General features: G+C 36.0%; 1 protein-coding gene across 3 annotated transcripts in view; it reads left to right on the plus strand.

Annotated features, from left to right (window-relative positions):
* SDCCAG8 (SHH signaling and ciliogenesis regulator SDCCAG8) overlaps positions 1–20,341 on the plus strand; it is a 98,510-nt gene that overhangs the window by 51,993 nt on the left and 26,176 nt on the right. For all 3 annotated transcript variants that reach the window (XM_072333843.1, XM_072333842.1, XM_072333844.1), the window contains exons 14-16: positions 2,262–2,389; positions 4,462–4,570; positions 9,935–10,066. In XM_072333843.1, the coding sequence (XP_072189944.1) occupies positions 2,262–2,389; positions 4,462–4,570; positions 9,935–10,066 (369 nt within the window). The remainder of the gene's footprint in view (positions 1–2,261; positions 2,390–4,461; positions 4,571–9,934; positions 10,067–20,341) is intronic.

The following is a 20,341-nucleotide window of genomic DNA, read 5'->3' on the forward strand; positions in this document are numbered from 1 at the left end:
CACCTCATGTCTTGGTCTTTATTGACACTGGATATGCCTTAGTCCCCAGAATACTGAGACTAATCAGCTACCATTCTGCTTAAAGACTTACATCTATCTTCATACTCTTCTACTGGTTTGTATGCATTACGCTAAGTCACTGATTTTCACCCATCTCTATGTTCTTCAGGTATAAGGAGCTTGTCATGTATCCACTGTTTCTGAGCTCCTGTTTGTTTACATTTACAGTAGGTACCCTAGATGCATTGGTTTTTTTGGTGAATCCCCTTAGCAATACAATGCTCTCCATTCATTTTGAACTCTCCAATAACATGAGTTCTTGTTAGACAGGAGGGACCCCATCAATAAGAAACAGACCTGTACAGATTTACCTTGGTAGCTTCAGCTCTCAATAGTTTGGATCCTGCTAGCTAGCTGTGTTCCAGATGACAACTTAGTTCCCAACAGCCATCTCATGCAAAGTTACTATTAAACAAATACTGTGTTAATGCCACTTTCTGCTGCTGAAAGTGTCTGGGGGATATGTGAGGTGCTAGTGCATTTTTTTTTAACAGTCTATGGGTCATGACAGCTATCTGAAGGCAAAAGACATTTGGAAATGGAAGGAAGGGGCTGTTAGATATATATTTATATATATAAACATATATATATGTGTTGTTTTTTTTTCCCCCAGCAACTATGAAATGTTTTTTTCATATTAAAGTTTTCCAGGTTTGGAGCTTATACTTAGGAACTGATGTAAGTATAATTCCTGAGTACCAATATATTTACAAGGTAATTCTAAGAGTGATGTGATAAAGTGTAAAACAGTGCTTGAAATATCCTTGTACAATGTGCTTTGTTTTTTTTTAAAGCTATAATATTCCTGCTATTGAAGTGTATTATCTCTGTCAAATCACTCAGTCCCACCTCAGAAAAAGCTGCCTGTGATTTCAAAGGGAGTTTTGCCTCAGGTACTGCTTGCAACATCAGGACCAGGAATTAGTGTAATGTGACCCACCATTTGTATTGCTTTGGGGTAAATTTAAGAGAGAAGATTTAACATTGTGTATGTCATGCTGAGATATTGCAATATCTTGGATGGGTTATTAGGCACTGATCCAAAGGTTAAGTGCAGCAGCCACATGAGACGTGGCTTTATCCTTACATGATCTGTGCCCGTGTTCTATTTTGTAGTCCCCTGGAATGGGAATTATCACTAGAATAAAACAACACGTTTTCAGGACTTCATTGAAATGTATCGTAAGCTACAAAACATAGTTTCAGTGCAAAAGTGTATGTGTATATAAGTCCTTTGAAATCTAGAAATCAGTCCTCATATGTGTGAAATTTTGAATCTGGCTCCAAATACGTACCAGAAAAATATTTATGACCTCTGGGGAAGTCTAGATATAAATTTGTGGTTGAGGACCTTTTCTAATTTATATGCATATATCTTTTTTTGTTTCTTATTTTCCATGCTGTTTTTGCTTGGCTTGCATTAAATAAAATGCTTCAATGGAGTGTGGTAGTCTAGCATTTGTTTTGCCTCAGGAGTAGATTGCCCCATCTTGCATATCTGGTCAAGTAAATTGCTCTCTTGCCTGTGTACTTCCATAATAGTACTGTGCTTTAGACCTTCCTGTACAGCCCCCCAGTGTGCAGGGCTGCAAGGGGCTGGGCCTGTGTGGCACTAACAGGCTTCTGCGTTGTAATGGATGCATTCATCTCCTATTTACATAAATTAATAGTTAAAACTTGTTTGGTTGCTTAAGAAAACTCATTAGGCTTTTAGAGTAGCTGAATTATGAGCACTGTGGCAATTGCTCCCATTGACTTGTCTCCTGCTGGTTCACTGGGAACCAGTCCATCTCAGGGTCAGGTCCCCGAGTTTCCTTACGGAATTAAACAGATAGCATTTAAAAGAAAATACAAGTAGTCTGTTCAGTGCAAAATGCATGTTGGGGATGTTCCTTACAAAAAAGAAGTTGTGTTTAAATTAAAAAAAATAATAATAAAAATGATGGTCTTCATGGCTTATTTTCACTCAGGAAATAGGTCATATTTTTTTTTACCCATTTTCTACTAGTCACTAGAGAAATTCTGACATTGTAAGAGAAAGGTCAGCTTGCTTAACCTGCAGTGGGATAAAAATGATTCCTGTGAAAAGCCTGGACAGATTTTGAGTTTTGTTTTTCTTAATTGAATATGCTGCTTTGCCTTTTTGCCTTATTTTATCAAATTTACATTTTTTTTTCTTATACGTATGTTTTTTTTAATAGATTGGAGAAAGAGAGCATTCAGCGCAGCATTAGCAATCAAGCAAAGGCCCGAGCCCTGCAGGCCCAGCAAAGAGAGCAGGAGCTGACACAGAAGATGCAGCAAATGGAGGCCCAGCATGAGAAAACTGGTAGGTGGTAGGGAAAGATTAGAGCCTGGGCACTCACTCACAAGCCAGGCCCACGCCTTACTGTGAAATGACATCAGGAACACCTGTAACCTTTGGCTGGCCGAAGGGAGCAGATGCTAACTACACCGGAGATTCCGAATTACATATTAGTTAGCGTTTAAAAGAGAAAATGGAAAGTATTGCCCACTGTCTGTTGATTTCAGAGTGCTGCTCTCACATCTGTTGCACCATCTGGATTATGAGTTTATTTACCTGTGTTCAAGAAACGTAAAGCTGAGAGAGACCACAACAAAGTAGAAAAACAAAGGGCTTGTTTTTGGCTGGATTTTCAGGCACACATGTTATATAAAGAAAATAGCATCAGAAGCTCTGCGGGAAATGCTCTGAGCTTACAGTTAAAGTCTCCTGAATAGCATTGAACAGTTCCCACAGTACACACATTATAGCTACTCTAAAAGCTTAATGAGTTTGCTTCGGCATCCAAACTGGAGAAAAGCTTTAGCCATTAATCGGTTCTTAATTCACTGTCGCAGCTGGATGTAATTCACTGGCTCCAAATTGATATGTTCCTTTATTTAATCTTTGCAGCCTCAAACATTTTTAGCATTAGTATGAGCCCCCTCCCAACACCCCCAATCTAGAAGAAGGATATTTAATCCCTTGCATACTTCAATTTGTCATAATAGGAGACCCCACTGTATTGACTTAGCAGATCAATAGCTTCTAACCTTAATCTGTGAGTAAAAATGGGTTTTACTAAACAAAACAAAAAAAGCCTTTTTGTTATTTTGACATGCCAATAAAATGAACAAAGGGGCATATTATAACCAAAAAATAATTTTTAGGGAAGTAGCCTCTGAGCATAGAAAGGAGGAGAAGCTTCAGCTTTTATGGAGCATGGTGTATTTATATCTTTAAAGAAACAGCATTCTTATTCACCAGTCCTCTAATGCCTTCAGAAAAATGATGTAGCCTGTGTTACTCCTTAGCAGTTCCAATTAATACCTGAAGAAGCAGGCACATTTACATCTCCCATTGATTTTTAAATTTTTTTTAATTTTTTTAAATTTTTTCCTTTTTTGCAGCCTTATCGCAGTACTTGAGGACCTTATTTTATGTTCAGGGAATTCAAACAAATGTTATAGCTACTCTCTACACAGTAGGAGAAAAGAAGCACTCAGAATCAGAGAATTGCTGCTCTAGCCAGCGCATCTGCATATCACCAAGTGTAACTTTGCACAAGAGATGTGTAATTTACCCTCCTGGTGTATTAATTATCTCAGTACATAAAAATGAAACAACTTTGAGGCTGAGTATGTCTCTATTTTCAACACTCCTTTATATTATTAAAGAAACCCTTGTGTATTATGATCTTTCATGTATATAGGAAATTTGGGTAATAGTTCTCTATATTTCTCTGAGTGATTTTAAAGGCAGGAATAAAAAAAATATTTTGCACTATCTTCCTCTTGGAACAATAAAGGTTTTTTTATTTCTAGGTCATGCATTTTGGTGTAGCCCAAGCTATTAGTAGCTGAAAATGAATTTATAAGAACTGGATAAGTCTGGTATCTGATCATAAGAGACAACGTAAATTACAGTAAGCACAGGGCATTGTAAATAAAATAACTGCTTTCTAGAAGGACAAAATAATGCACTTTACTGTCAGCATGTTTGGATTACTAGCATATCCTCTGCGCCAGATGAGCAAGCAAAAGGATGCTAAGGCTACTAATTTTATTCCTCCCAGAAATACCAGTAACCTTCCAGCTGAAAAGTAAAACCACGGGATGAGATATGTAGTTTTTACAGGGACTCCTGTCACACAAGACTTGATTCAATGGTCACATCACTTTAATGCTTTAGGTTAGCTTATTCTGACATACAGCCTTTTTATTTGGTGAATGATGATGTTATAATTTCATATGCATATAGCTGAAGTATAAAAAAACGTACCAAAAGCACTCAGATCTAAACAAAAGAAATAAAGAATGTTAAATAGTTTCTAAATTCTCTTTATATTTATGTAATTTTAAAATAATTTTCTAGTATCCTAATTTTATTATTTCTAGTAAATGAACTGGACTCATTGCTGACCTCCCAGAAAACATTCATAGCAAAATTAAAGAAAGAATGTTGTTTGTTGGCAAGCAAGTTGGAGCAAATGTCAGAAAAATACAGGTCAGTATATTTTCTTATCCTATCCCCTTTACTATTTTGACGTGCTTCCTTATTGTATATTTGACTTTTAATATTTGTTATTGTTCATCTTGTCCCAGATGTTGCACATCCTCTCAATATAATACATGCCATTAAATTAACATGGATGGATTTTTTTCCAAGATGGTTCTCATTTTCTACTTTTCAGATGATGTTTGTGGCTATTAATTTAATCTTCTTGGCTTTAGATAATTCCCAGTGTAAAAATTGCTTACTATATTATTTCTAATGTTCTTATTCTTAATATGAGAAGTATAAAGTTGTTAGTGGAACTACGGTTCCAGTTTATCTAAAACTGTATTGAAACTAGTAAATATTTAAAGCTCTCAAAACCGTAATGTGTTGGTTTAGTTATTTACTTAAAGCTCCATTCATAATAGTACACACTGAATAATTATCTCTGAAAAATTTGTTGTCAGAATTGCTTGTCATTGAGGCTCTGATTCTGCTGCTGATTATTATGTGTTGCTCTCATTTGAAATCAGTTGTAGGGCTACGTTACAAAACTATTAAAAATTCTGGAGTACAATAAAAACTAGAAGCAACAACTGGTTTAATAAATGCAAAAGTATGAAGGGAACTATTTAAAAACTAAGTTCTGTAAGACAGTTCCAGCCCTCATATTCCTTCCTCATCATTAATTTGATGTTGCATATTTTTCAGTATGAAAGTAGACTTTGTTGAAACTTTCTGCAAGGTCATATTAAGGGCACTGGCAAAGAAGGCTGAAATGGTGAGGTAGTATTCTGTGACTTCTGTAAATTTCATGCAAAATGAATTTGGCAATTAAAGGCAGGAATCTTGTATGGCTTATGTGAAGTAAGAGAAGCATTCAGCAAAGAAAAAACTGGTTTTCAAGATAGGTTTCTTCTTCTGGGTGGATTTTATTATCCTGTTGAACTAACAACAGGGTCAACACTCACTCAGGGGGAGAACTCATTTATCCCAATATCCTGTCTCCAGGGATGATCAAAGGGGAATGATATAAGTAGATGATGCTTTCCGCAGGTACTGCCTCCACTGGCTATCCTACTTTCCACAGAATAAGAGGTGTTGACTAGCTGCTAAGTAGCTGAAGTTGGGAGATGAATCCCACCATGAGTATTTGGGGAACAAACAAGAAACTTGAGGAAATATAAGCCATCTTCCCTTGCAAATGTTGTGATGGGTGTTTGAGAGAGAAGCAAACAGAATTTTTCTTCTGAAAAAGCAGGGCTCCACTGCTAAAGTAATATGAAATCTAAATAGATTCAAACCATATCATTATTCCAGCAATAAAAATGCACACAGACTTTGTTGCTAGAGCTCAGAATCACAGACTAGTAACTGTAAAAGGATAAAGGAAAGACAGAAAACATACTGTGAAAACACATTATTCTCTGAAAATAAATACCAGAGATTGCCAAGTGTTTCTCCACCTAGCAGCATTAGCTGACTATGTCAAGAACCTGAAAGGGGAGAAGAAGCTCCCTTGGATCTCCATAAAGTGGTACACTTTGCACAAGAAACACTATGGAAGTTTTGAGAAATGGCCCCAGAATGGTTTGAGATTGCCTGTGTTGGGGTGGGAGCTGTTGCAGGCAGTAAAAGGAATGGACAAACATGTATGGGGGAAAAGTATGTGTATGAAAAGGAGAACTGAAAGGTGAAACTGGAGATGGTGTGAAATAGTAACTTAGTTCAAGAATGATGCAGTCAGAAGATCAGATGCAGAAAATGACTTAAACTGGGTTTAAAATTCATGGACATTCTTTAGCTTTCAGTAGCATCTCTCCAAAGGGCACTCTCCACACTCGTTCTCTTATGATACAGTGTAAAGCTGCAGTTCAGGGATAGAATGTTGTACCTTTGTGCTCCAAAAAACAAAACAACAACAAAAACAACAACAACAACAAAAAGTCTTTTTTGGAAGATGTTATAACTTATGTACATTAGTAAAAGCAGGTGAAACTATTATTAAGAAAAGATATGAGAGTAACTTCATGTTTTTCTTGTAGAAAGAAAAGGGTCCACTTCTAATGAAAGGCATTTCAAATTTGTTTTTGATGACTACATCTTTGCACTACTTGTGAGATACCTCTGTGTTGCATGCATGTTTTTGTATTAAATGCAGGCTTTCTGATAGATGTAATATTTTTTATTTTTTTTACAACCTAACCGCTTCCATAGGATTAAAAAAAAATAAATCAGGAAGACAACTTCAGACAAATTATAAACCCCTCAAGCCGTGCAAAAGAAGGTAGTGTCTGGGAAGGTTTTTGTATGCAAAGGCGTGTTTAAACCATAGTCTTCTGTTGATTTCTTCTTTTATTTTTTTATTAATTTTCTCCAATTGTCACTATCTGAGTTTCTAGGTTGTGGATTAATGCTTAACACTGCCCACTGTGTATTTGTCATTTGCGTTTTGTAATTAAGGGGAACAATGGGAGTCCGTTGGGTCTCGTTATATATAATGGTTGGTTTAATTTGTTTCACTTCTATCTTGTTAATTGTAAATTGATCATTAAGATTTGAATTCTAATCTGTCACCAGGGTTGTGAGTATTGAAGCTAGAGCAATGATCCTGGTTTTAATCACTGATGATGAGAAACAAATTTTATAATTTTGGTACATATTGCAGTTCATATATTTTAACACTGTATTTTATGGCGTTATAAATATTGTTAAATGACTTTTAGTGTAGTTTTACTGTTTGGACTATAATGTATAAATTATATTACTGTTTTGGCAACAGTAGGCATCCAACTGTGTGAGTTTAATTGAAGTAAAGAACACGCACCCGGCTGAACTATTTTTCTGCGGGTTTGGTTGACTGCAGTCAATTGCACTTCGCTACCAGGAGCAGAGTGTTTGCTTAGGGTAGCCGTGTGAAGATGTGAAACAGAGTCTGTCTGAGAGATGAATCATTAAAATAATATACAGTGGTACTCATTGAGATGGCAGAAAATATTTTACAGCATATATTTAATGTATCTGATTGCTGTACAAGTAAATAACTGGTTTTAAGGGCAGGAAAAGACAATGCTTAAAAAAGCCAGCCTCTTGCTGTGAGTCCTAGTGCTGCAGTGCAAAAGATGATTCAGGGGAGTAAAGACGGCTTTGCCACCTTAATACTGAAAAATCAGCTCATCCTAAAAATATCCTATGTCCAACTTTAAGTTATGACTTAACATTTACTGGTTCTTTGCCTCTTTTATCTGAATGTTTTGGGTGAGCCTGTTATGTTTGTGGTATTTTTTCCAAGATTGTCCCAACAGGTGTGGTAGGGGTACAAATATAACTTGCTTCTTGAGTTGTCTTATACAGTAGATGGCTGGATCCAGAGGCATAGGGGTTTTTTCTGTTGTTACCTCCTTCAGCAATTACTTTGAATACAGCTCACTCCTCTTATGATGCTGTGTGAGCAGAGCTATTTAGGATCGTTTGTGCAGACCGTGTACTGCCCCTGGGCTGACTGCTCATAGTGTATATTTGCTATCATGATGGTTTAGGCTTATTACAGGTATGTTTTTACTACTCAGTGATGTTGAAATTGTTTGAAAATCATGTAGAATTAACTGCTCTTCTATAAACTTTGGAAACTGACGTGATCGAGTGATGTGTTTAAAAATACAGGCAGTATCTTCGTCAGACAATGATACAAACTCAGTATGCATGTTGTTGGGGACCAGTGTTCTCTTTTTAATACCAACACTTGAACTTCTTAATATGGACTTCAGTGGGCATCCCACCATTCCTGTGTGCTGTTTTTTAAAATTTCAGCGTCGTGAAATACTTATTTAATATTTAACTTAGAACGGCCATTGTGTAAATAGTGTTTAAACTGGAATAAATGTAGGTTTTCTGTTGAGTTCATCAGCTGTAATTCCAAAAGAGATGTATTAGAAGAAGAGTAAACAAGTAACGTGGTTCAAAGCATCAGGCACTTAGAGCTGTGTGTTAGAGATTAGAGACTGTGTTACTTATGTTCTCATGTTCTACTTATGTTACTTCCCTATTCTATCCTGCACGCTGTTAGGAAGCTGTCCATTTACTCATTCACCTAAGTTTGATGTGAACATTAGTGTGACTCTGATATATTTTTCATTGTTGTTCCATAATAGAGCCATAACTCCATATTTAAATTCAATTATTTACAGTCTTCTTTCAAAGTTGCCCTTGCTAAGTTCTTTCAGATTCACAGATGATATCCTGTATTGTTCTCCATTTAAATACGAAAAGATTATGTTGTCATTTCCAGATCTGTCTTGTCAGTGTAACAACATGTTTTTGAAGAAGTATTTATTCCCCCTGCACTTTGTTGTGTGTTTCAGAATGTCAGTTGTTGTTGCATTCTGTAACAGCCAGGAAGGTAAAGTCTCTTCATTCTGTATCTGCAGCATATTTAAGTTTATGATTTAAAGATATCTCTGAAGCTTTTTAACCTCAAGATCTGGAGTGGCAGATGCCATAAAACAAATTTGCCTGCTTTTGATTCTTACGTTCTGATGGTATAGCAGATTCTGACATGTTCTCATTAACCTTTTCTAAGGAGTTAAACTGTACTAGTGCATAATGTATATTTTATCACAATTTTATCTGAGGTCTTTTCCTGATATTAAGAAACAGCTCATGCCTGTTTCTCCATGGGCTGATGGTTAGAGATGTAGCAAGTAACAGTCCCAGGTCATTCATGGATCTGGTATCTCTGCTCACCCGTGAAGAATAAGAATTGCTAGAAAGTGACTAAATTTCTTAAAGGCTCTGCCAAGCCTTATGTAGATTAGAGTGTGTGTATGCTTTATACGTTGCTTTTATTAATTTTCCTCTTTTTATTTATTTTTTTAATGTATCATGCAGTATTTTGGGCACATCAGGGCGATAAAGTTTCTAAAACAGTAGTACTATTCAGAGTTCAACTTGTGCAGTACAATAAGGGTTGAAAAAGTTTCTAGTAGCCATTTTTTGAATTAGACGTTGGCCTTTACCAACAAAGAACTTGAAAGGAGTTTTCAAAATGCTTAACAAGCATGAATTTACATGTATTGATGATGTTTAATAGCAGCACCTAATGTCAAATGACATGCCTGTTTACATAAAACTGAAATTAGCATAGCCAACCTGTGACTGAGTAATTGACATATTTACCAGACACAGTGCAGATTCATGTTCTTTCATTTTAAGATTATTTGAAGTGGTTTCTTGTTTCTGGAAGTTCTAGTAATAGCCTGTTTATACATTATATATACATATATGGAATTTCATAAATGCTGAAGCCACATATTGATGGCACGCTGCAGGATGAAATCTGACAACATCCATCATCACTGTGTTTTACTTCTGTAGATCTAAAGTCAACCAGCTTAGTCAGGAAAAAGAGTATCTTCATGGCAGATTGGAGAAGATGCAGAAACGAAATGATGAATTGGACCAACAGTGTATCCAGCATGGGAGAATGCATGAGAGGATGAAGTCAAGGTAGGAGGTCCTGTTAATCTGTCAGCAGGTGGTATGCTATACTATTACCTGTTAGGCTGTAAACATAAAAATGACACTAAATTGTTTGAAAGTAATGGTCTTGCTTTATGAAAATGACCACCCTTCCCCCGACTCCTTTAAGCATTCTGTCAAGTTTGTGGTGTGTTTTGTTTCTTTCTTTTTTTTTTTGTAACATCTTTTGCTCGTGCTACTTTGGATAAATAAAAGGAAAACTTGAACAGCATAGTCTTCCAAAGAATTTAAGCCTACTACATATGTGTGTGGGCTGCTTCGGCTGTTCTCTGTTCTAACTTGGATGAATTGTCTTACCATACAAAAAAAGAGAAGGGAAGGGAGGGCTGAGGAAAAGAGGAGGTTATTTAGTAGTGTGAAGGCATATTACAGATGTGGATTCTGTAACTTATGTTTCTTGGTAATATTTAACTTATATAAACAAAAAAAATTGTGGAAGGTCTTAGTATCCGAGAGCTATTGATTGCTTCCAGGTACCTCTAGCCTTTTCAAAGGAGTACTGACTTCTTGGGAATAACTGGGAGCAGCTAGAGTGAAATAGTACCACTGATACACGTTCTGGCCAGTGTCCAGACTACCTTGTGCTGTGATCTGCGTTGGATAGTCTTAAAGATCACTCTGGAGGCTTTTCTTCTTGGTACCAGAAGGATTCTGTACCCTCTTGCTCTGTTTTGAGTCTAATGGTCTCTGAGGGAATCTGAGGAGTGGCTGGGAAGATGGGAGAAGTAGAAAAGATTTCATTTCTGCAAGTCCAGTTGACCTGGCTACTTCTTTCTTGTCAGTACTGAAAGACAAGGTTCAGTTTAAGCTCATTTGGGCTAGGTAGTCCTCACAGAGTAAAAGTTTATGGTCTATTTTTGACAACAAAGTACCTGACAAGAACATAGCTTGCATGTACTGAATCTTCCAGTCCTGTTTGTTCACTCCATTCCAGCTGTGGTCTCTGTCTGTCCACTGTTTCTTGCAAACTCTCTGTTTTCTTTCCAGTCTCCTAGGTCCCTCTCTTTTTCTTTTCAGATTTCTGTTTGAGCTTCATCTTGTTCTTTTGTAACCCAGAATTGCTGTAATTTTTTACAGCTTAGAGAACAAAGAAACTCAAAATACCTACATGATTGTCTCCCATCTATGTGACCGTATAATTTTTCCATCGATCTTACCTCCCTTTTGTTTTCTTGTGGTGGATTTTTCACATTTGGGCAACACACACCGAGGACTCAGTTTTACTTGTAGGGGGAAAAAAAATCCATCTTTTTATTTTTCCTTAGCTGTTCCCCTGTATTATTAGTATCTAGGTGAATTTAAAATTTCTTAGTAAGTTTTTGGAGAGCCTTTCCTTTATGTAAGAACCAAATGGAACTACTGGAAAATGTTCATTCTCTGCTGCAGCAGCAGTGACTATACAGTAGAAAAGATTGAAAGCATTAATCCAGAACAGAAAAGTGGTTTGAAAGCAGAGCGGTCATGCTGCAGGCAGTGCCCTACCTTCTGCTGCTGTTTTGATAACGGCAAGGAGAGAAAACAGCACAGTGATAATGTTTGTCACATTAAATATTTTAGAATATTTAAATGTGGCGGAGATTATCAAGCATTCGAATCATGGCCAGTAACAGCATTTTAAGAGAAGGCTCTTCTAACATATTTTTAATTATGATTTTACACTGCATTTATTTAAAATCCAGGTAATTAATGACAAAGCTGCTATTATAATCTGCTTTAAAAATTCAGTGTAATCTGCTTTTAGTTTCCATGTCAAAACTGTAATGGATTCTTAGTTGCCAACTGCTATAAATTGGCTATGAACTATTCTTTTCCAAGTGAAGAAAAACAGCAAGTATAACTTGTACAAAAAATGAATATCACACTACTTTCTATATAAGTCGAAGGACTTCCACCAAATAAAAAACAACCATTTTTCCCTTTTGATTTTGGAAACAAAGATCTATCAGTGCTATTTAGCAATACAGAGAAGAACAATTAGTGTGTCTTGCCTCAGATTTCCACCACTGAGGTACAAATAAGCACAACTTGTTATTAAGGCTCATCGCTTCTTATTGCAAGGATATGTTTTCCCTTTTTATTCAGCCACCAGTACCCTTGGTCTCCTTGCAATGCAACCATGTGCAGCAGGTTCCTCCCTGATTTTCTTTCTATTTTTATTCTGCCTTTCTTTAGTTTCTTGTAGCAAAATTGTTTTGACTTAAATCTTGAACTTAATATTGCATTTGATTAATAAGAAATGTTTGCATTGTACTTAAGAAGTCTGTCACTACTTGTTTTCTGCTATGAAAATACAGTGGGCCCTGGTGTAACTGCTTTGTGGAGCAAGACTTAATTGATCAGTAGGAGATGTAGGAGATCAGGATGTATTTTGGATCGGCAGTGCTTTGATAGTTGTGATAGCTACACTGCTAAAAATGAACAGGATAACTTTTTTTTTTTTGCCATTCCTATCTTTCTGCCTGGCTATATGCTGTACATGAATATTGTATGAAATGTTGTAAGCAGGTTTCAAAACAAAAGTTTGCTTTACACTGAAGTCTTTAAAGATGATTTTAAATCAGTCTTCAAGGTAATGCAAATATTCATCCCTTTCTGGTTTTTTGCTCAGTGAAATACAGCATTAAAAAAGGTAGACATCCATCTAAATGATTGTAAATAGTGATTTGCTATATAAGTTATCTCAGAAGTATTAGATAGCATGACATAAGGCTGTGCCTGTGGAAGCGAGCTGATCTGTCTCAGTGCCTTTACAGGTATGGCTGTTGGAGAAATAAGATCTCTTTACTGTGGCAAAGAGCACAGTGGTAACAATTTTCAACTTGAAAGCAGATTTTATGATTAAATTTTTCAGATTCTGTGGGTAAGTGTTCATAGTAGAAGTTAGCAGATAGAAGAAAGTATGGAATTTTAAAGACCCAAATGATGTGTGCAATGTGGATTGATATCTTCAAGTAGCAGAAGAAAATCACAAGCAATCAATTTCCTTTCTTAAAGATGAACCAATTATGCCTTTATATCGAAGAACGAGAAGGAGTACATGAATAATATGTTGTATGAAGTATAATGCTTTTTTGGAACATTAGTAATAAAACAATTCTAGAAGCTTATGATTGGATGCATCCAAACTAATTTTCAAACTACTATTTGTAGGTAGAATCTAGGAGCTGTAAGTTTTCCCTAGAATTCCTATCTGATGACTAGAGCTGGTGTTTTTTCCTTTAATGTCTGTGTGATCACTGTTTGATCGACACAACATCAGCCATACATGTTATACAGATTTGACTGGAGCTTTTTGTCATGGTGCTTTGGGGGAGGCAGTAGTGTTGTGTGTGTTTCAACTGTATTTTTGGGAGCTGAAGTTAAAAAGAAGAGCCTGCAGGACTGGCAGTTTGGGGCAGATGTGTGTCTATTCCTCAGGCATCAGTGGTTGCAAGTTAACTATAAAAATGTTACAGCCATCTGTGTAACAAGACGGCAGAGATCTGCTCTTGCCTGTTACTATAAATAAGGAGATTTGTTTGACTTCATAGACATTGGATTTATAAAGACTCTATGTGTCAAATTGTAACTACGTGCCATGTTGCTGAGATGTGTCTGCAGCCAACTACCTGGGGTGTCTTCCCCTTCAGAGATTCTAGTGGAGTGCAGCAACTGTGCAGAAATGTCTGTATACCACAACGTGTGAGAAATTATATTTGTTTTCCACCTATGGGGAAATGTATGATTCTTATGGATAAGCTTATCTGTAAGAGTAGCTAAAATGGATTCTTAAGTGGACCACTATAGGAGTTAGAGAGAATAAATGATGCTTAGATTGACAGTAATTTGAACGTTTTTTCCACCATTAATTTTTTTGTTGCTGTTACTAAGTGAAGTGTGAGAGATCTCATATGCATGAGAGAGCACATATATATGAGAATTGAGACACAAATTGAGAATATACCAGCCATTTCAAGTAGCTGAAATCGTAATAGCTGACTTGCTGTCACACTATGGAATAGAAATTTGGAGTTTGTTTGGTAGATCTCCAGTGAAATTGAATAAAATTATTTCTTGATAACTGAATCTATTAACTTGAATTACATATTTTACATTTCCTTTCTAAGTCATACAATTATAGTTCATGTATTGTTGTTTTTTCTGTTTGTTTTGTTTTGTTTTTCTATAAATGTTGATGAGTAGAAAAACTCAGTTTCGACCATTGCTTAGAAGGCCTTTTATTTTCCAATATATATTATATATATTTCCAATGGAATAATTGTTACCTTAGTCTTAATAGACTAAGCATATGTTTTATAATGCAGTTACAAAGTAAAAAATGCATTAAATTGCATCTTTTTAGTTTAAAAGGCATTAAGTTTTATATTGAGAATAGTGAAAAAATCTCAGCTCTATTCGGAATTTGGGATTATCGTTATTACTTAATTTTTTATTGCTATGCAATATGCTCATATTTTAGTTTGTAATTTTTTTTGTAGAGAATTACTATTAAAAATAACAAATGTATGTATATATATGTGTGTATATATATTACATATATATATATATAACAAATCACTCAAAATATAAAACTGTATTTGGCTTTTGTTTAATGTGTTTGGATATATTAACATGGTAGATATGATCTCCGTCCCTCTTCCTCTCCTGCTTGCTGTCTATTTTATTTCCTTCTCCTTATTTTAAATAGGGGCATATATGTAGCATGTGCGTATATATTATTTATACCTTTATATGTATAGACTACAGGTTAATATTGGTTTTCTAAATAGGTAACAGCTTTTATGACATTTTGCAAACTCCTGAACAATTTTTTTTGAAGATATATTCTCTAACTGCTTGGATAGCACACACACATACAGCAAGAATTATCTTAGTTGTTAGAAAACCTGAAAATGTATACCAAGAATAAAATATAGTCTTCAGAAAAATGCTGTGATATAGTGCACAAGTTCCCTTTCTTGAGAAGTAAATGACAATTGGACATAAATATCACGCACAAGTTTCAAACAGTTATGGGAATATAATAATGTTCTGTAAGATCTATTCTTGGTTACCACATTCTGTATTATTCTACTGCAGCTATGACTGAACATGTACATTTGATGTATGCTTATATATTAGATATATGCATATATATAACCGTTTCTTTGGGACTCCGTTAAGCTCCACTATAAGAGTCATTAGGCCTCACAGCTCTAATTAGGTCATTTCCAGCACCACTGTCCTACTGATTGGGATCTGCATTTATTTGTGGTCAGCTTGTACCCATTTGCCCTTGATTCAAAATATCTGTAAGTAGTTCTTTTGTTTTGCTTTTATTTTATCTGCACCATATTTATAGACAGTGGTTGTATCAATTCAGTCTACTACTCAATAATAAATGAAGCCTTTCTTATTTGTTCTTTTGGCAGTATGCTTTCCCTCTCCCTGTGTTTTCTGGTGTTGATCTTTTAATATGGGTGATCAGACCTGTTGGCAGGGCATTGGATAAGGGCATTTGAGTTTCTTGGGTAGTAGAATAATATATTTACTGTACATTCCTTGACTGACATCCTATGATTACATTTGTCATTCTTATAGCTACTTAATACTGGTAATCCATCTCTATCCAAAAAGTGCATCCAGGGCCTCTTTCTCCCAAGTGATTACAGGTTGTTAGCAAAGACTTTTTTACTATGAACTAAAAATCCATGAAGTCTGCAGTGTAAGATTTTGTATCATCAAATTTTTTCCCATTTTTGCTGTTCTTGTGCATAATGTTTCTTTCTGTGCAGTATTCCAGACCTTCTCTAAGCTCATGACTTGTCTTTAAATTTATTGGCCCACTATCACTTTTTCTGCTGAATCATAATTCCAGATATTCAGTAATCTGCTTAAACACAACTAAAAGAAATGCACTTATTCTTCACCATCAGCTCTTCCATCATATGTGCTCTTTGTTTTAGTCAGGTAGTTACTTACTAAATTATTAAGTTAGTTGCCTTGATCTGCCAGAGAAATTAGGATTGACATGACAGAATCTTCATGGTTTAATCTTATGATTCTGTTTTTTTCATATTTTCCATTTACCTTCATGTCCTTATGTATTCTTTTTTCTTCATCATTTGTTGTAGTTTTTTCAGATGTTTGAAGTCATATTAATGGGCCAATAGTTATTGAATTGCCTTTTTTATGGACTAGTTAATGCTACATATGTTTTGATCAGTTAGCATGTAAACTATATAGAGGGGAAAAAGTACACCGTGTCCATGTTCGCTTTGCATGTGTAACACACTGGTAACAGCTGGTCACCACAGTTGCAGTGTTTTAGAAATTGGAGGATAATATTTGGGAAAGAGATGATTCATGGGGATATTTGAGGCATGGGGGATAGTCTATGCCTCGAAGAAAAGCTAGAGGCACAAATAACTTGCTTCCCTTTTGAACAGCTATTAGCACTGACTAACATCCCTTCTGTTAAGAGTCTGATAATTGTCCACTGCTGAGGATATCTTCAACTTGACTGCTTTGATGTTCTCAGCCTTCTCTAAAACGTGAGGGATAGTTCTTATTCATGCCTTCAGCTTCTGGGAGTCAAAGCCTTCAGCTCACTAATAGTAAGCTTGTGTTCTTGTCTACCAGGAATGTAAAAAGCCTTGAAATGTGTGACATAAAACAGCACAGCATAAGGTTCCAGGCTGTTCTTGTTACTTTCTGTTGTCAGCACAGTTGCTGGGTTTCAAATTTAAATGTTAATTTAGCATTAACAAAGAATTCTTGATTCTATCCTCTGAAAAGGAGGTGGATAAAGGTGATGTCTTCAGCAGCCCAGTGCAGACTCTCCTTATTATGGCAAAATCTATAAATTCTTGGCCCCATGCAGAGCATCGTACTGATGCTAGAGAAGGGTTGTGTTACAATTATAGCCATGGACTTCCAGTGAAAAACCAACTTTTAATCTCCCTTTTTTTTCAATTGGAGATTGCTTCTGGTGATGATATGCAGTCCTTGTTGTGTTAATCTACCAATTTCCTTTAGCCACCACATCCTTTGAATATTTTTGCCTTCTGTGACTGCTAGTAGCCTTTCTGGTCAATGACATTAGTAATGGACCAGTCAGTTGATCACATTGCACCCTTGCCTGTGAGTTCATAAAAACTTTCTTGTTTAATGGCAAGAAACAGCACCGAAATGCATCGTGCATCATGTAAAGCATTTGCTAATATGTATTCAGAGCTACAGAATAAAGGTTTCTACTCAGGATAATAACCTTCCCAATATAGTATGCACTCTAGAGGACAGTCCTTCCCATGTTTCTCCTAGAGCTAGATACATCTTTAGCAAGTCTTGGTTCTTTACACTATCTAAAAATAAATTTGCTGAAATCTGTGACTGTTATGGTCATTTTATTTTCTTCCATATTGTGTTGCATCTCCATTTTCAAAATTCTTTTTTCTGTACCATATTTCTTGTGGTAGTTGGAATATTTAGCAGTATTTGAGATCTTTTCAATAGAAAACAGGGCCTATAGTAAAGTCACTATACTATTAAAATCTATTAACCTATTTGGCAAACTCCTTTCAGCAGTAGCAGAATTTCTTCTGGTTTTGGTCTCTATGTATGATGTGTAGCTGAAATTTTCAGACTGTCTTCTCTTTCCACGTAATGGGGAACTGAAACTGAAAACTGATGAATAACATTTAAAATTTACCAGTGCCATAATAAAATCCTGGCACTTACCTGCTTTGAAGGTTAGTGTTGTAAGGAGACCCAAAACTAATGACAGCTGATGTTTTTAATATAATGAGTGAGTTGATTTTTGCTAGGCTGTTGGAACCCAGCTTTTTTGGTAGTAACTTCAACATTGTAGTTACTTGCACATAATACAGTTTTGCTCTAATTGAAGTTAATATAGTTGTGGTTGCTGTCATTTTCCCTGTGCCTAACCTGCCTCTAAATTTTTCTATGTTTAACCTTGATGTGTCAGTAAGTTCCACAACTAATGTTGCATTTAAAGAGATTTTTTGTTTGTGACTTTTTTTTCACTTTTTCAAATTAATTGGAAGTGGGGTTGGTTCCAGATTATGAGACTGAAGACTTGTTTTTGCACCGTTGTTTTTGCACTTCTAAAAAGTGCAGATAGACTCTTCTTCTGTAACTTAAAATGCCACTCTTTCCTAGAGCTATTTTTTGTAAAGACCTTTTTAACCTCCTACAATCTTATTCTACCTTTATTTATGGGAAAGGAAACTCATCTTTGACCCAACTTGTTCCTGAAAGGCATTTAGAATTTTTATTTGATTCAAGCCAAGGTTGTTGGATGCTTCCAAGTCTCCAGATTCAAAAGGTTCTCATAGTGCAACAGCTGCAATTATAATAAATTTTCCTCTGTTTATGTGAGCTGGTGTAATCCTTCTGAGTGCTACACTAGCACTACCAACACTAGGAGGGATTTATTCTTAGTTTCAACTTTGTGATCTCTCTCCCTCTATTCCTCTTTCTTCCTCTTCCCCTTTCCCCCATCCTGTGCAAAAAGTTTGTCTGTAAAATCACACCATGCTTGGACAATTGCACAGAGTAAATATTTGGAGACATCTTAGAAACAGTCTGGCTTTAACATTTACCATCATGAAGGATATTGTAATATGGTGTGCCTCTTCAGATGTTAGATGATGCAAATCCATGTGCTTCTCAAGTCCATTTTTTGAATACAGTGTAGAAACATGTAGAACAGAGGTAATTGTCTCCTTGGAAAAGGGTTTTCAAAGGCTGGGCTGAAATGGAATTTCTTCATTAGCTTTCTGTAATGTTAGCCCATGTCAAAAAATCTACAGGAAACACGTCTAACGTTTTGTCCTTTTTAAATTTCCATTTTTAATAGCAAGATGACACTCCAGGCAGTGCATTTCTGGGGGATTATTGCATTTCGTGGGTGGCTGAAGTCACTCACCATTCAGCCTTGTGCCTCCCAACATGCCCGAGGCAAGCCATAATCCCCAGCAAGGCACTGCTTGTCTTATCTTATTGCTTAATTATTATACCTATTTAATGCTGCTTAGAACATTGTCAGCTGTCGAGAAAAGGTAATTATCACTAGTCAAATGAAAAACACTTTTTTGGCTGCCTTACGGATACACATTTTACTGGTACCTTGATACATAATGAAGCCTGATAGCGAAACTTTTGCTTGTCTCTTCTTCAAGCCACAGCTGTTTCCCTGCTAAATTCATCCCATCTGTCTCCCCTTCCGTAAGGCTGTAGGCAGTATAGCATAAGTACAGAAGCAGTTCAGTGCTATTTTGGATAAACATAGCTGAAATTTGAATCTTTGCCATTTGCAATGCACACATTTTGTTTTACTGCTGTAAAGAGAGCTGTCAAAATAAAAACTACATGGATAATTTACTGAAATACAGTCAAATAAAATGATGATCAAAGGAGAAAAATGAAGATATAACATAGGGTCACTCTTACTTTTGAGGTCTATTGTGAACAATGTAATTGTTGACCTCTTGACATTTTTGGGTTCAGAGAAATTGGTAGTGAATATGAAAGGGAGAAAACATTGAATTGGAGTGTAACATGAAGAAATCCAGGTTTCATGCCAAAAAGGCTAATTGTAACAGGCAGTTGTTTGCGATAGTTGCATGTTCCTTTCACTGCATTATTGTGCACTATGTTTCTTGTCTCAGAGAAGAGCGTATTTCGTCAGTGCTGTATCTACATGACTGGCAAACACTTCTGAGCCTTTGTAGGAGAAACTTGAAATCTTGTCCTAGATCAACCTTGATGTGTGTTTGGGATAATTCCACGAATTCTGAAAGTTAATTCCCAAGGGCTACTACTTGCAGATTCATAGTGCATTAGGTAAAGGTGAGCGAAGCCATTTATGTCCTAACCTTGAAAAAATAAACGATCTTAATGCACAAATAAGAAACAGTCTAACTGTTAGAAGCAGTGATGAGTACCACAGGAATACTGTTTTTGGTGTTCTGTGATAGGATAGAGAAGGGGAGAAAGGGTGTTAAATCATTTGCTTCTTCATTTTTTTTTATTGCAGGGCTGTTTTCAAACTGTATTAAAGAAAAAAAGCTTTTTGTAGTATTACTAAGAAAACTGTTGCTACGTTGAAAGCTTGCACAGTAGTTTTCTCATAAATGTATGTAAAATCAATACGCTATGACAAGAACGAAGACTGCATTGCTCCTTATGTTTATAGGAATGTTGGAGTTTCCCTCTATAAACACTGTATTCAAAGATCAT

Source organism: Excalfactoria chinensis, chromosome 3 (genome assembly GCF_039878825.1).
Source record: "Excalfactoria chinensis isolate bCotChi1 chromosome 3, bCotChi1.hap2, whole genome shotgun sequence".
NCBI lineage: Eukaryota > Metazoa > Chordata > Aves > Galliformes > Phasianidae > Excalfactoria > Excalfactoria chinensis.